This window comes from Erinaceus europaeus, chromosome 15 (genome assembly GCF_950295315.1).
Source record: "Erinaceus europaeus chromosome 15, mEriEur2.1, whole genome shotgun sequence".
Classification (NCBI taxonomy): Eukaryota; Metazoa; Chordata; class Mammalia; order Eulipotyphla; family Erinaceidae; genus Erinaceus; species Erinaceus europaeus.
In genome coordinates this window covers 64,292,237-64,304,762 of record NC_080176.1, presented here as the reverse complement: position 1 = coordinate 64,304,762, position 12,526 = coordinate 64,292,237, and the positions used below count along the sequence as shown (strand labels likewise).

The 12,526-nt window shown below is 41.5% G+C and overlaps 1 protein-coding gene across 4 annotated transcripts in view; it reads left to right on the top strand.

The window, feature by feature from the left end:
• DYM (dymeclin) overlaps nucleotides 1-12,526 on the top strand; it is a 467,512-nt gene that overhangs the window by 46,753 nt on the left and 408,233 nt on the right. For all 4 annotated transcript variants that reach the window (XM_060173849.1, XM_060173845.1, XM_060173848.1 and 1 more), the window contains exon 3: nucleotides 9,025-9,077. In XM_060173849.1, the coding sequence (XP_060029832.1) occupies nucleotides 9,025-9,077 (53 nt within the window). The remainder of the gene's footprint in view (nucleotides 1-9,024; nucleotides 9,078-12,526) is intronic.

Sequence of the window (12,526 nt, the reverse complement as noted above, 5' to 3'; positions counted from 1 at the left end):
CTTACCTTCTTCATTCTCCCTGTGGTAACACTATAAAACGGTAGTTGGGTAGGAAAGTCAGAGAGTTGCCATGGGCCCCACACACAGAAGCCGTTTCTGTTTCAGTAATTAGTTGAACGGGCACAGACGCTATCAGGGCACAGACGCTATCAGGACACACACTTGGCGTCCCCAGTTTTTTTTTTTTAAATATTTATTTATTTATTCCCTTTCGTTGCCCTTGTTTTATTGTAGTTATTGTTGTTGTTATGGGATAGGACAGAGAGAAACGGAGAGAGGAGGGGAAGACAGAGAGAGGGAAAGATAGACACCTGCAGACCTGCTTCACCGCCAGTGACTCCCCTGCAGGTGGGGAGCGGGGTCCTCACGCATGGTACTGTGTGTGCTCAACTGGGTGCACCAATTGCCCGCCCCTCTCCACCTTCATTTCACAAGCTGGGAGACAAAACTCTCACTTCACTTGGGGAGAGCACAACAATAGGAATGGTGAAGCTGACATTTTAACACAGTGCTTCAGGATCTACGGGAGAGGGGGGCCATTATTTTGACTAATGGATCCTAGACTGGAAATCTGTGAGAGCACTGTTCCTGAGTTTGCTGATTGATAGTTCAGTTGAGAGACAGTAGGTGTGGTAGGGAAGTATTGAAAATGACCAGTCGTGAATCTAGGGAGTTCAGAGGCAGTCTAGACTTTCTTTGTTGATACTCTTTCCTAGTCTTCCAACTTGGCATGTAGTTATCACAATATCAGTCTAGAATTCAGAAGCGCATGGACTTGGCTACTTGGCTGTTTTAGTGCAGTTAGTAGTTTATCCGAGTTTGCCGGCCCAACACCTAGCAGCAGCAGCAGCAGCAGCTAACTACAGTGACTGTGGTGAGTACAACATGTGCACCAGTCATGCTATCATCAGCACCATCACTATTGTTCAAAATACTCTTTTAAATTTTTACTAATGATCTCAAGATGATTGTAGTCAGGGCCAGACATTGAACTGCTGTGTAGAGGGGTCCCTTGCTCTGTTAGTCTAAGTTTGATGAGTGTGTATTTTTGATTCTCTGCCTAACAGCTCCCACTTTGTTTTTTTTTTTCTTTCCCCTAATGGCTGAGGACTTTTTTTTTTTATTTTTTGCCTCCAGGGTTATTGCTGGGGTTTGGTGCCAGCACTACGAATCCACTGCTCCTGGAGGCCATTTTTTCCATTTTTGTTGCTGCTATTGTTGTTGTTGGATAGGACAGAGAGGAATTGAGAGAGGAGGGGAAGGTAGATACTTGCAGCCCTGCCTCACCACTTGTGAAGCAAGCCCTCTGCAGGTGGGGAGCTGGGGGTTCAAACTGGGATCCTTGTGGGGTCCTTGCGCTTTACACCATGTGTGCTTAACCCAGTGCACTATCGCCAGGCCCCCACAGCTCCCATTTTATGTATGATAAAATCCAAACTCTCGATAAGGGAAATCTAAACAAGACACAAAACTGATTTTTAAATATTGATTTTTTTAAAGCTTCTGACAATCTTATTAATAGCATTAATAGATACTGGGAAAATGAAATGATACTTGCAAGAATACTTGCATCTAAAGGATATTCGTTAATGTTTTCACAAATACTCAAGAAAATGTTTTATACACCATTAAGTTCAAATGTTGCTATGAGAAAAATGATTCAGATGCAGTTGTCTAGCTCACTAGAATAGTACTGTGTCTTTGTTTATGTCAAAATTTGACATTTTTATAAAGGACAATGGCAGTAAAAAAAAAAGACCCTTCATGCTGTTTTGCCCTGCCAGTCTTCTGCTCCTTACCCTCCCCAGCTGCTTCACTTGATCCTGCTGTATGTTGGTGCGCGTGGCTGAGGGAGCATGGGCGACACTGACTGCTTCAGACAGGACTTAGAGATGTTCCAGCTGTGTTATTGGTATGCACTGGGGAATTACGTTTCAGAAGCCCTCAAAAAGCATTTGGGGAGTATAAGATGACATTGATGACAGTTCTCTACAGGGAGACTTTCTTCATGAAACCGAGACAACATTAGACTATAACCCAGAAATGCCAGTGGTAATGTGAAAAACTTAACCTTTTCCTCGATGAACTGTGCTTAGGGAATCCCAGTGAGGGTGTTTTATGTGCAATCACTCTTAGACTGGCTTTGGAGTGAGGGGAGGGGAGGGGAGGGGGGGAGGGGGAGAGAGAAAGAGAGAGAGAGAGAGAGAGAGAGGGAGAGGGAGAGAGAGAGGGAAAAGGAGATTGATTCTTGGGCCTAGCTGTCCAGTCAGATAGTTATCATCATTTCTTGGAGTGGCACCAGAAAATCTGGGATTCCTGTGACTCCTTTCTGTTTCTACTGGGATGATAACATGGCCAGCATGTGACAAGCAGAAGTGTGATATGCTATCATAGAGGACTGCTTCTGACAGAGCCATGCCTCGCCTTTGGGTCAATATGGTTGCTGTTATTTAGAGTTCATTAACAAAAGTTTGAGATCATTAGACTCCTGACATTTTTCACACCGACTTGGAGTTGTGCAGCTTATGTATACCGTAAATTTGAAGTACTTTACACAGTGCTAATTTGCTTAGTCTGTATGGGTGCAAGGCTCTGTGGTCTTTCTGCCTCCTGCACCCCCTCCTTTTTTTTTTTTTTGCATACTTCAGTGCTTTAGCTCTGTCTTCTGAAACAGCATTCATTTCTACTTGTAATTGTCTTGGAAACACTGGCATATTTTGCTGTACGGTTTTACTTTTATTTACAGCAAATGATGATTTGTTAGTTGCTTGCTGCCAGAACATCTGAGCTCATTTTTTAACTAACACAGCGCTCTACATAGATGCCCATCACACGCAGCAAGTTACCAATCACCCCAGTTGCTTGCCACCTCATTTTAGCTCTAAATCAAGCAAATGGGAAAAGAAGATTATTCTTAAAAATGTTCCAAGAAGTTGAGAAAATTGGAGGATGGAGGGGCGGGAGGGAAGGAATTCTATTATAACTATCAGCGTGTTGCTTTTGGCAGGGGTGTGCTTGGCTGATTTCCTTTGTAGAAATAAGTAACACTTCGGAGTGCAGAAATTACAGGGACACAGCAACAACCAGAGTTCTTGAATCCTTTATTGAATAGGTAATTGCCAAGTGTTTTCCTTCTGGCCGAGCCAATGTGCCAGGCGTGGTGGGGGTGACGATGCATGAGTGAAGTCAGCATTTCCCCTTTTCCCATGGAGTTCATGATTTGGACACTGAAGATGCATCTGACCTGCAGTGGTGACTGGTGAAGAGGCAGTGGCCATGGGGAGGTCTGTCATCATGACCGTTTGAAGGAGACTCAGGCCTGATGGACATTGTCACAGAATGGCAGTGCTGGTCGGCTCTCCTGAGAGGGAGCTTTCCAGGAGCGTTGGGTTGATTCCCAGCCTTCCCTGTCTTGCCATCCTCTGTGACAAAAGAGAAATCAGGTTGCTTCAGAAAAACAGGCAGTTTTACATTTGGAAACAATAAGTGTCTTAAAAAAGATTTTTGCAGTGAGAATTTAAACTTGGGGGATACAGCCTGTCTTGAGGGCTGGAAAGTGTAGTGTGTTTCACGAATGGGGGAGATTATTAATTTCATCTTCTGGAAATGAAGTGTCTGGCATGACATTTATTGAATCATTTTTATGAGGAGCCTGTTTTTTTTTAAATTTCTTTATTGGGGAGTTAATGTTTTACATTAGACAGTAAATACAATAGTTTGTACATGCATAACATTTCTCAGTTTTCCATATAACAGTACAACCCCCACTAGGCCCTCTGTCATCCTTCTTGGTCCTGTATTCTCCCCCTACCCACCCACCCCTGAGTGTTTTACTTTGGTGCAATACGCCAATTCCAGTTCAGGTTCTACTTGTGTTTTCTTTTCTGATCTTGTTTTTCAACTTCTGCCTGAGAGTGAGATCATCCCATATTCATCCTTCTGTTTCTGACTTATTTCACTTAACATGAATTTTTCAAGGTCCATCCAGGATTGGCTGAAAATGGTGAAGTCATCATTTTTTATAGCTGAGTAGTATTCCATTGTGTATATATACCACAACTTGCTCAGCCACTCATCTGTTGTTGGACACCTGGGTTGCTTCCAGGTTTTGGCTATTACAAATTGTGCTGCCAAGAACATATGTGTGCACAGATCTTTTTGGATGGATGTGTTGGGTTCCTTAGGATATATCCCCAGGAGAGGAATTGCAGGATCATAGGGTAGGTCCATTTCTAGCCTTGTGAGAGTTCTCCAGACTGTTCTCCACAGAGGTTGGACCAATTGACATTCCCACCAGCAGTGCAGGAGGTTCCTTTGACCCCACACCCTCTCCAGCATTTGCTGCTGTTACCTTTTCTGATGTCTGACATGCTCACAGGAATGAAGTGGTATCTCATTGTTGTCTTGATTTGCATTTCCCTGCTGCTGCTCCTTAGCTTCCAGAAGTCTCCATGAGGCGCCTGTTTTCTACTAGGCTAGGAACACCAGGGTGAATGGGAGGGAGCCCACCATTATGTGGGGTTCACAGACAGCTAGATGGGAAATCTTAGGTTCTTTATGTCTTTTTTAATTGCATTTATTTATTGTATAGAAACTGCCAGAAATTGAGAGAGAAGGATGAGATAGAGGGGGAGAGAGGCAGAGAGACACCTATAACACTACATGACCACTCATGAAACTTTCCCCCTGCAGGTAGGTTCCGGGGGCTCAAATCTGAGCCCTTGCATATTGTAATATGTGCTCAACCAGGTACGTCACCACTTGCATCACCTAATGGGAAATCTTGGTATCCTAGATTCAATTTTTTTTAAAAAAGAATTTATTTATTAATGAAAAAGGAAGGAGGAGAAAGAAAGAACCAGACATTACTCTGATACATGTGTTGCCAGGGGTTGAACTCAGGACCTCATGTTTGAGAGTCCAGTGCTTTATCCACTGTGCCACTTCTCGGCCTACTTCTCAGATTAAAAAAAAAAAAACTTTTCTTCTTTATAATTATTCATTTATTTGTGTGTGTATGAGAGATAGAGAGAATACCAGAACCTCACTGTAGCAGATGCACTGTCAAGGATTAAACTCGGGACTTCATGCTTCAGAATCCCACACTTTACCCACTGTGACAGCTCCTGGACTGCCTCATACTCAGCTTTATCAGTGGGTAACATGGGGGCAGAGATCAAGCTTCTCATCTGAGGCTAGGTAATTATAGATTTCTAGGGTTGTCCAAACCATGTTAGGATAATCCCTCCCCCAAGCTAGTAATGCATATTAAAAATTAACTAGAACCCTGTTTGGGGAGCACCCAATACTTTTCTGTTGAGAACAAGTCGAGAAACTGACTTTGCACACCAACCATCTAGAATAATTCTCTGACTCTGTGGTTTACCATTTGACCCTGCTTCCTTCCCAGGCTTTGTTCATTAATGTCTTTGCACTGCTGTTCCGTATGTATGGAAAGCTTTTACCTGCTGTGCTGACTTCTCTTGTACCTGGAGGATGGTTCCTTCCTCTAAAATAACTCCCTTGGATTGCTCCTCAGGTTGGTTGGGCACACCTCCCTTGAGCTGTGTGGGGTTTATCTTGATCTGTTTTTGCAGTCCTTCCTGTAGCCTGAAAGCAGAGGAAGCAGCTTTCACAGAGCCCAGAGTGTCCTGGGTCCCCAGGCACTGTTTCTTAAACAGACACCTTCAGAAGCTTTAATTTAAAATTTATTTTTGGTTTAACCAGGGTCTCCTGCATGTGCAGTTTTGTCATTTTGGGCCACTATTTTTTTTTTTTTCCATTGAGGTGGGGTTGGGGGGGGCAAGCAGGGTGGGGTGGGGGGCAGGCAGGCACCACAGGTACTTCACAGCCATAACACCTTTCATGTGGTCTTGGGATTTGACCTGGGTCCTATGCACGGTAGTATAGACACCCTACCTGGTGAGCTTTCTTCACTCCCAAATCCAGAAGCTTTACATACATATAATTGAGGCCCTTGATTCTAGCTGAGTTCCCCGCCCGCTCCCCTGCAGCACTGTTCAGCTGTTTTATGGTGGTGGTAAGGACTGAACCTTTGGAGCCTGAATGTCTTTTTGCATAACCATTACGCTATCTCCCCCATCCTAAATTTTTAAATTTTTACCAGAGCGCTGCACTGCTGTGACTTATAGTGGTGCTGGGGGTTGAACCTGAAACCTCAGAACCTTAGGCATGAAAGTCTTTTGCAGAACCATTATGCTATCTCTCCCCAGCCCTCGAGCTAGTTTTGAGTGTTATTGACCAAAGAAAGTTGTGGTCCGGGAGGTGGCGCAGTGGATAAAGCATCGGATTCTCAAGCATGAGGTCCCGAGTTCAATCCCTGGCAGCACATGTACCAGAGTCATAACTGGTTCTTTCTCTCTCCTTCTATCTTTCTCATTAATAAAGAGACAAAATCTTAAAAAAAATTAGAAAAAGAAAGTAGAAGTATCAGTGAAACAGTTTGCATGCCTATGTTGCAGTTATTAACCCCACAAAATTTTTTATGGTCTTGGCATTTTATGTCACCCTATGTTTTCTTTTTTTCATGCTGGAATAGCCAGTAAATGGAGTATTCACAATTTCCATTTCTTGATAGCTTTTAGTGTGTATTACTAAAATTTTAAAGCTGACCATTGCAACTTATGAATTATGAGTCTTCTAGCTATCAACAGTTTGATTTTTCATATGCCTGAAAGAAGGGTGGGTGTGATGAAGAGACCAAGGGTGTCTTATGAGACTCAAACCAGGACTACAGGCATTAGGAAGAATGGCCCCCAAGAATCAAAGTTCTCTTTTTTCCTTTGCAAAGCCCCTGCTTGTGTGTGAGCTGTCTCCCCCCCCCCCCCACCTTCTTAAAGATTGATTTCCTGGAAGATTGAAAGAAAGAGGAGGCCAGAAAAAGTGATGCTGAGGAACAAGCCCAGTTCTCACATAAAGCAAATGTGGTTTTTATTGAGCTACTTCTTGGCTGCTGCCAGGCTTTCTTTCTTTCCTTTTTTTTTTTTTTTTTTTACCTTTATTGGGGGATTAATATTTTACAGTCGACAGTAAATACAATAGTTTGTACATGCAGAACATTTCTCAGTTTTCCACATAACAATACAACCCCCACTAGGTCCTCTGTCATCCTTTTCCAGGACCTGTACTCTCCCACCCCACCTCAATAATTTACCTTTCTAATTGACTTTCCTTCCCTCCCTCCCTCCTTCCCTCCCATCACCATTCTTTTTGTTATTGTTGGGGCTTGGTGTCTGCAAGACTACTCTACCATTTCTGACAGTCATTTTTTTTTTTTTTAACAAGAGATTATTGTGATAGAAATCAGGAGAGAGAGAGAGAGAGAGAGTCAGAGACACCTGCGGCACTGCTCCACAGCTCATGAAGCTGCCCTCCCTGTAGGTGACACTTTTAAATTATTTGCCACCAGGCCTATCACTTGGGCTCTTGTCTGCTTGATTCCATTGCGTTTGCTTGCTTCCTTCCTTCCTTCCTTCCTTCCTTCCTTCCTTCCTTCCTTCCTTCCTTCCTTCCTGATAGAGGGTGTGAGAGAGCATTGCTTGTGAATCTTCTCCTTTTGCATGGTGCTCCCATGTGGTGGCCAGGGGCTTGAACCCAGTCCTCACATATGGTGAAGTGTGTGCCAGAGTCCAGCCCCCACTCCGCTGAAGAAAGCTTTGGTGCTGTGGTCTCCTTTACACTCTCTGCCTCTTAAACAACCAACCAAAGAAGGGGACTTTAAAGACTTAGAGGTGGAGCAGTGAAGGTATGGGGAGAATGTACACTTGCCAAGGACACGGAAACTCTGTGTGTTCTCCCATACTTTGCCATCGGCATCTCTTTCATTGGCTGTTTTTGAGTTATTGATATAATCTTTGTGAACAGTGATCTAGTGGGTCAAGGAGTTTCTTGAGTTCTGTGAAGCTTCGTAGCAAGGTAATCCACCCTGAAGAGGGTGTGCTGGGAACCTGTCATTAGAAACACCATCTGAGTTGCTCCGGGCACCTGAAATCTGATAGGGTGGGGTCAAGGGATCCTCCAACCGGTAGCTGATTGGCCAGAAGCCTGGGTCTTGAAACTGTAAGTGATGGGTGGCTTCAGGAGACTGAGCCTGTCACGTGTGGAGTCTGATGCTCTGTCTGGGTTGTACCAGAACTGAGCAGCATTGTGTTGAATTCCTGGACACCCTGCTGGTATCAGAGAATTGCTGCTTGGTATGGGGAAGGAAGCCTCCATGCATACTTGTTGGAATTGGTTCAGGAACCCAACACCTATGTATGTGTTCTTCCTTTTCTTGTTTCTTCACTTATTGTTAGCATTAAACTATTTGAAAGTATTGCAGCTCATGAGACTTCATTTATCTTCAAAAGCAGTTGCATTTTTTTTAAGTAGATGTAATCCATAATTAGTATTGCCTTTAGAAATGACACATGGGGGAGTCGGGCAGTAGCACAGCGGGTTAAGCGCACATGGTGCAAAGCGTAAGGACTGGCATAAGGATCCTGGTTCGAGCCCCCAACTCCCCACCTGCAGAGGAGTCACTTCCCCTCCTCTACATTTCTTTCTGTCCTATCCGACAATGACAACATCAATAACAACAAATAACAACAACAACAATTACAACAATAATAAAACAACAAGGGCAACAAAAAGGGAATAAATAAATAAATATATAAAAAAAGTTCTCACAAAAAGAAATGGACACACGGTCTCCTGTCTTGGGCTCTGTTCTTTGGAATGCCTTTCTCTTCTCTGCCTTTTACAGCAAACCCCCCCCCCCCCAACAGCCCACCTTCCTCTTCATTCTGAGAGGCAGGGTGCCCAAGATTGTCTCTTTTTGGAATCTTGTGTTGATAATTATGTTGAGTTTTCTACTTGAATTGAGTTAACTTGATCACTGATTTTACTGTTCACTACTGTGTGCCACATTTTCCTACAAAATTCCTTTTTCACTGTTACTGGTTAATATGTACATATATACAGTGTTGTGGTTATTAATATTCCTTTCTCTCTCTCTCTTTCCAGTAATGAGTTGAAACTTTTGGAGGAGGCAACTATTTCAGTCTGCAGGTCATTAGGTAAGGAGAATAAAGTGAGTCTGTTGGTGGGGGTGGCATCTATCCCAAATTTGCTGTAAATCAGACTGATGAATGACGTTAGTGATGATTATAGTAATAATGATTCTATCCATAGTGCTTATTGATTTTACTAGAAGGTATCAATTCAGCAGAGAGATGCATGCTTGACTAATTTGTAGTAGTGATACTGGGCTCGCTAAACCTTTTACAGACTCTGTCTTTCAGTTTTATCTTTTTGTGAATTTTACATTATTGAGAAAACTCAAGAATATTAAGTAAAATTTATAATTGTAGGTATGACTCACACAGAATGTATGACTACTTGTCCTGTGACTTATGGATTATAATGACTGTAAAAACTGTTGTTGTCTATGTTAGCTAGAATAATTCTCACAAATTCACAGTTAAATATTTTAGGAGCCTTGAATTAAAAATTACAGCTCGATGTGGTAAAGCGTGTGGACTCTGGGATCATTTTAGGATCTTAATTTTAGCTTTGTTATTTGTGAACTGAACTATAATTTCCTTATCTAACTTGCAGGATTCTCATGAAGTGAAGAAAATCAGATGACATAGAATATTGCTTATGTTGCTTGATTCACACTTAATATTTACCACTCACACAACAAAATTACCCTTTCTGGCCTCACGTCTCATATATGCTCATGTTTGCAGCATTTTGAAAAAAATATTTGTACACTAGAAAATGCTGATGATTTTATTTACCATGGTGGCCTTAAAAATTAGATATCTTTTATCTGTAGACTGCCTAGTATATAGGAGCTTAATAAATGATAATCATATTCTACTTTTAAATCAAGTCTCATCAATAATCTCCTGTAACAGCCATTTAAGTCACTTTTCCCAAAACAGTTTTTTCCCTTTCTTTTCTTCTCTTTTTTTCTTTTCTTTTTTTTTTTTTTAAAGATTTGCTTCATTTCATATGAAATTGGGAAGTTCATATGAGAGAAAGAAAGTACCACTCTGGTACGTGCAGTGTCTGGGATTGAACTAGCAACCTCAGACTTGGAAGTCCCATATACTGCCAGCTGAGTTACTTGCTCAGCCTCCCAAAATAATTCCACACCATCCCCACCACTAGAGTTCTGTGTCCTCCATCCCTCTCCAGTGAAAACTCCAGTAGTTCTTCCAAAATCACACATATGGATTGGCTATATCTCTTTATCTCTATCTCTGTCTCTATATACTTTTTTGACCATTTGTATTCACTTCTATAGTTCTGCCTTCACTTTCTTTCCTCTTTTTTCTTCTTTACTGGGGGTGATTAGTGTTTTACAGTCAATAGTAAAATACAATAGTTTGTACATGTGTTTTCCACATAATAATTCAACCCCTCTAGGTCCTCCTCTGCCATCATGTTCCAGGATCTGAACCCTCCCCCCCACCCCAGAGTCTTTACTTTGGTGCAATACACTAAACCCAGTCCAAGTTTTGCTTTGTGTTTTCTTAATTTTCTTTTTAAAAAATTTTTTATTAGTTATTTAAGAATGATTGACAAGATTTGGGGTAAGAGGGGTACAATTCCCATCACCAGTGTGCCATATCACATTCTCCATTGAAGAGGATTCTTTATTTATATACCCTATTCTTTATCCCTCGGGGAGTATGGATCTCTATGGGATTCAGAAAGTGGTAGGTCTGGCTTCTGTAATTGCTTCTTTTGCTGGACCTGGGTGTTGACAGGTTGATCCAGACCCCAAACTTATCTTTATTTTTTCATGGTGGGGTCGGGATCTGTGGAGGTCGGGTTCCAGGATACATTTGGTGAGATTGTCTATGCAGAAAAGTCAGGTAGGCATCATGGTAGTATTTTTCAACTTTTGTCTATGAGTTATATCATCCCGTATTTATCCTTCTCTTTCTGGCTTATCTCAACACGATTCCTTCAGGCTCCATCCAAGATAAAGTGAAGAAGGTGAATTCACCATTTTTTCCCCCTGGGTTATCAATGGGGCTGGGTACCTGCACTATGAAGCCACTGCTCCTAGAGGCCATTTTCTCCATTTTGTTGTCCTGTTGTTGTTGCCGTTGCTGCTGCTGTTGTTGGACAGGCTAGAGAGAAATCGAGAGAGTAGGGGAAGACAGAGGGGGAGAGAAAGATAGACACCTGCAGACCTGCTTCACCGCTTGTGTCCCTTATTCATCTTTCTTTTCTTGACCTATCTCACCCAGTAATTTTTCTTCGGTTACCAGCAAAGGCGAGGCTTAGATTGAGATTTCTGCTGTCTAGGCCTTTGATAATTGTCCTTGGTTTACTCACATTGAGTACATCACTCTGTCCTTTCTGCCCTCCCTTTTCCTATATGGTTGGTCCTTTTGTTGTTGCTTTTGCTTGAGTTTCTTTTTTTTTTTTTTTTTAATTGACACAATTAGAATTTATTTGTCTAAAAAATAAGAACACTACTCAGCTCTGTCTTATGGTGATGGTGGGGATGGAATTTGGGACCTTTGGGTTCTTTAGTACAGAAAACTTTTTGTATAACCATTATGCTACCTCCCCATTTGTTTGGTCTTCCTTTAATTTCCCTTGCCTTTGAGCTTATCTCCAAATGCAGTTTGGAAATGGAAGGTTCTAGAGTCTATTTTATAAAAATTTTATAAAATTTTTAGTTTAGCATTTTTTAAAATTTTTAGTTAGCATTTTATAGTTTCAGATTTAGTATCTGAGGGTCTAATACATTTTGGGATAAATGTTGTTAAATAATAGTTTAGTTTCATTTTTTTACATGTAGCTGTCAAGTTTTCCAGCAAAAGGTATTACTCTCAGAGCAAGCAGAACAGGAAACCTAGGTGTCTAGAGAATCTGAACAAGATTATAAAACAAAGAAGGATATGCTTCTTTTTTTTTTTTTGTCATTGCTGGGTTTTACTAGTCCAGATACAGATACAGATACAGATACAGATACAGATACAGATACAGATACAGATACCACAGTACTGGAGTTTCTCCTGGTGCTGTATGGGTGGTTTATAACATGGGTCACACTCCAAAATAAGCTATTGTCTGACCAGGCAGGACATGCCTAGTATTACTGCTTTCTTGCTTTTTAATTATTTTTTTGTTGATTTTCTACTAGTTTTCAGTATCCTTTAAGCATTATGAGCAGCACTTCATTAATCAATGTGGATAAGTTCTCTGCATCCACAATCAAAGTTCTTATGTCACTTCCATTGTTAGACTGACATCCTTTACTGCTTCATCCTCACCTTTAGACTCTTTGGTCAGTCTAAGAATTATTTTTGTTGTAGTTTGTTATTTTGCTTTAATTATTTATAGCTAGCCCAGAGTTGTAAAACTGGATATCACATGAAAATGCAAACACCCTCCCCTCACTATATGATGTCATATAAAAAAGCTAAAAATATGCATGAGGGGTCATGGACAGTGATACACCTGGATGAATGTAAATGTTACCATCCATGAGAAT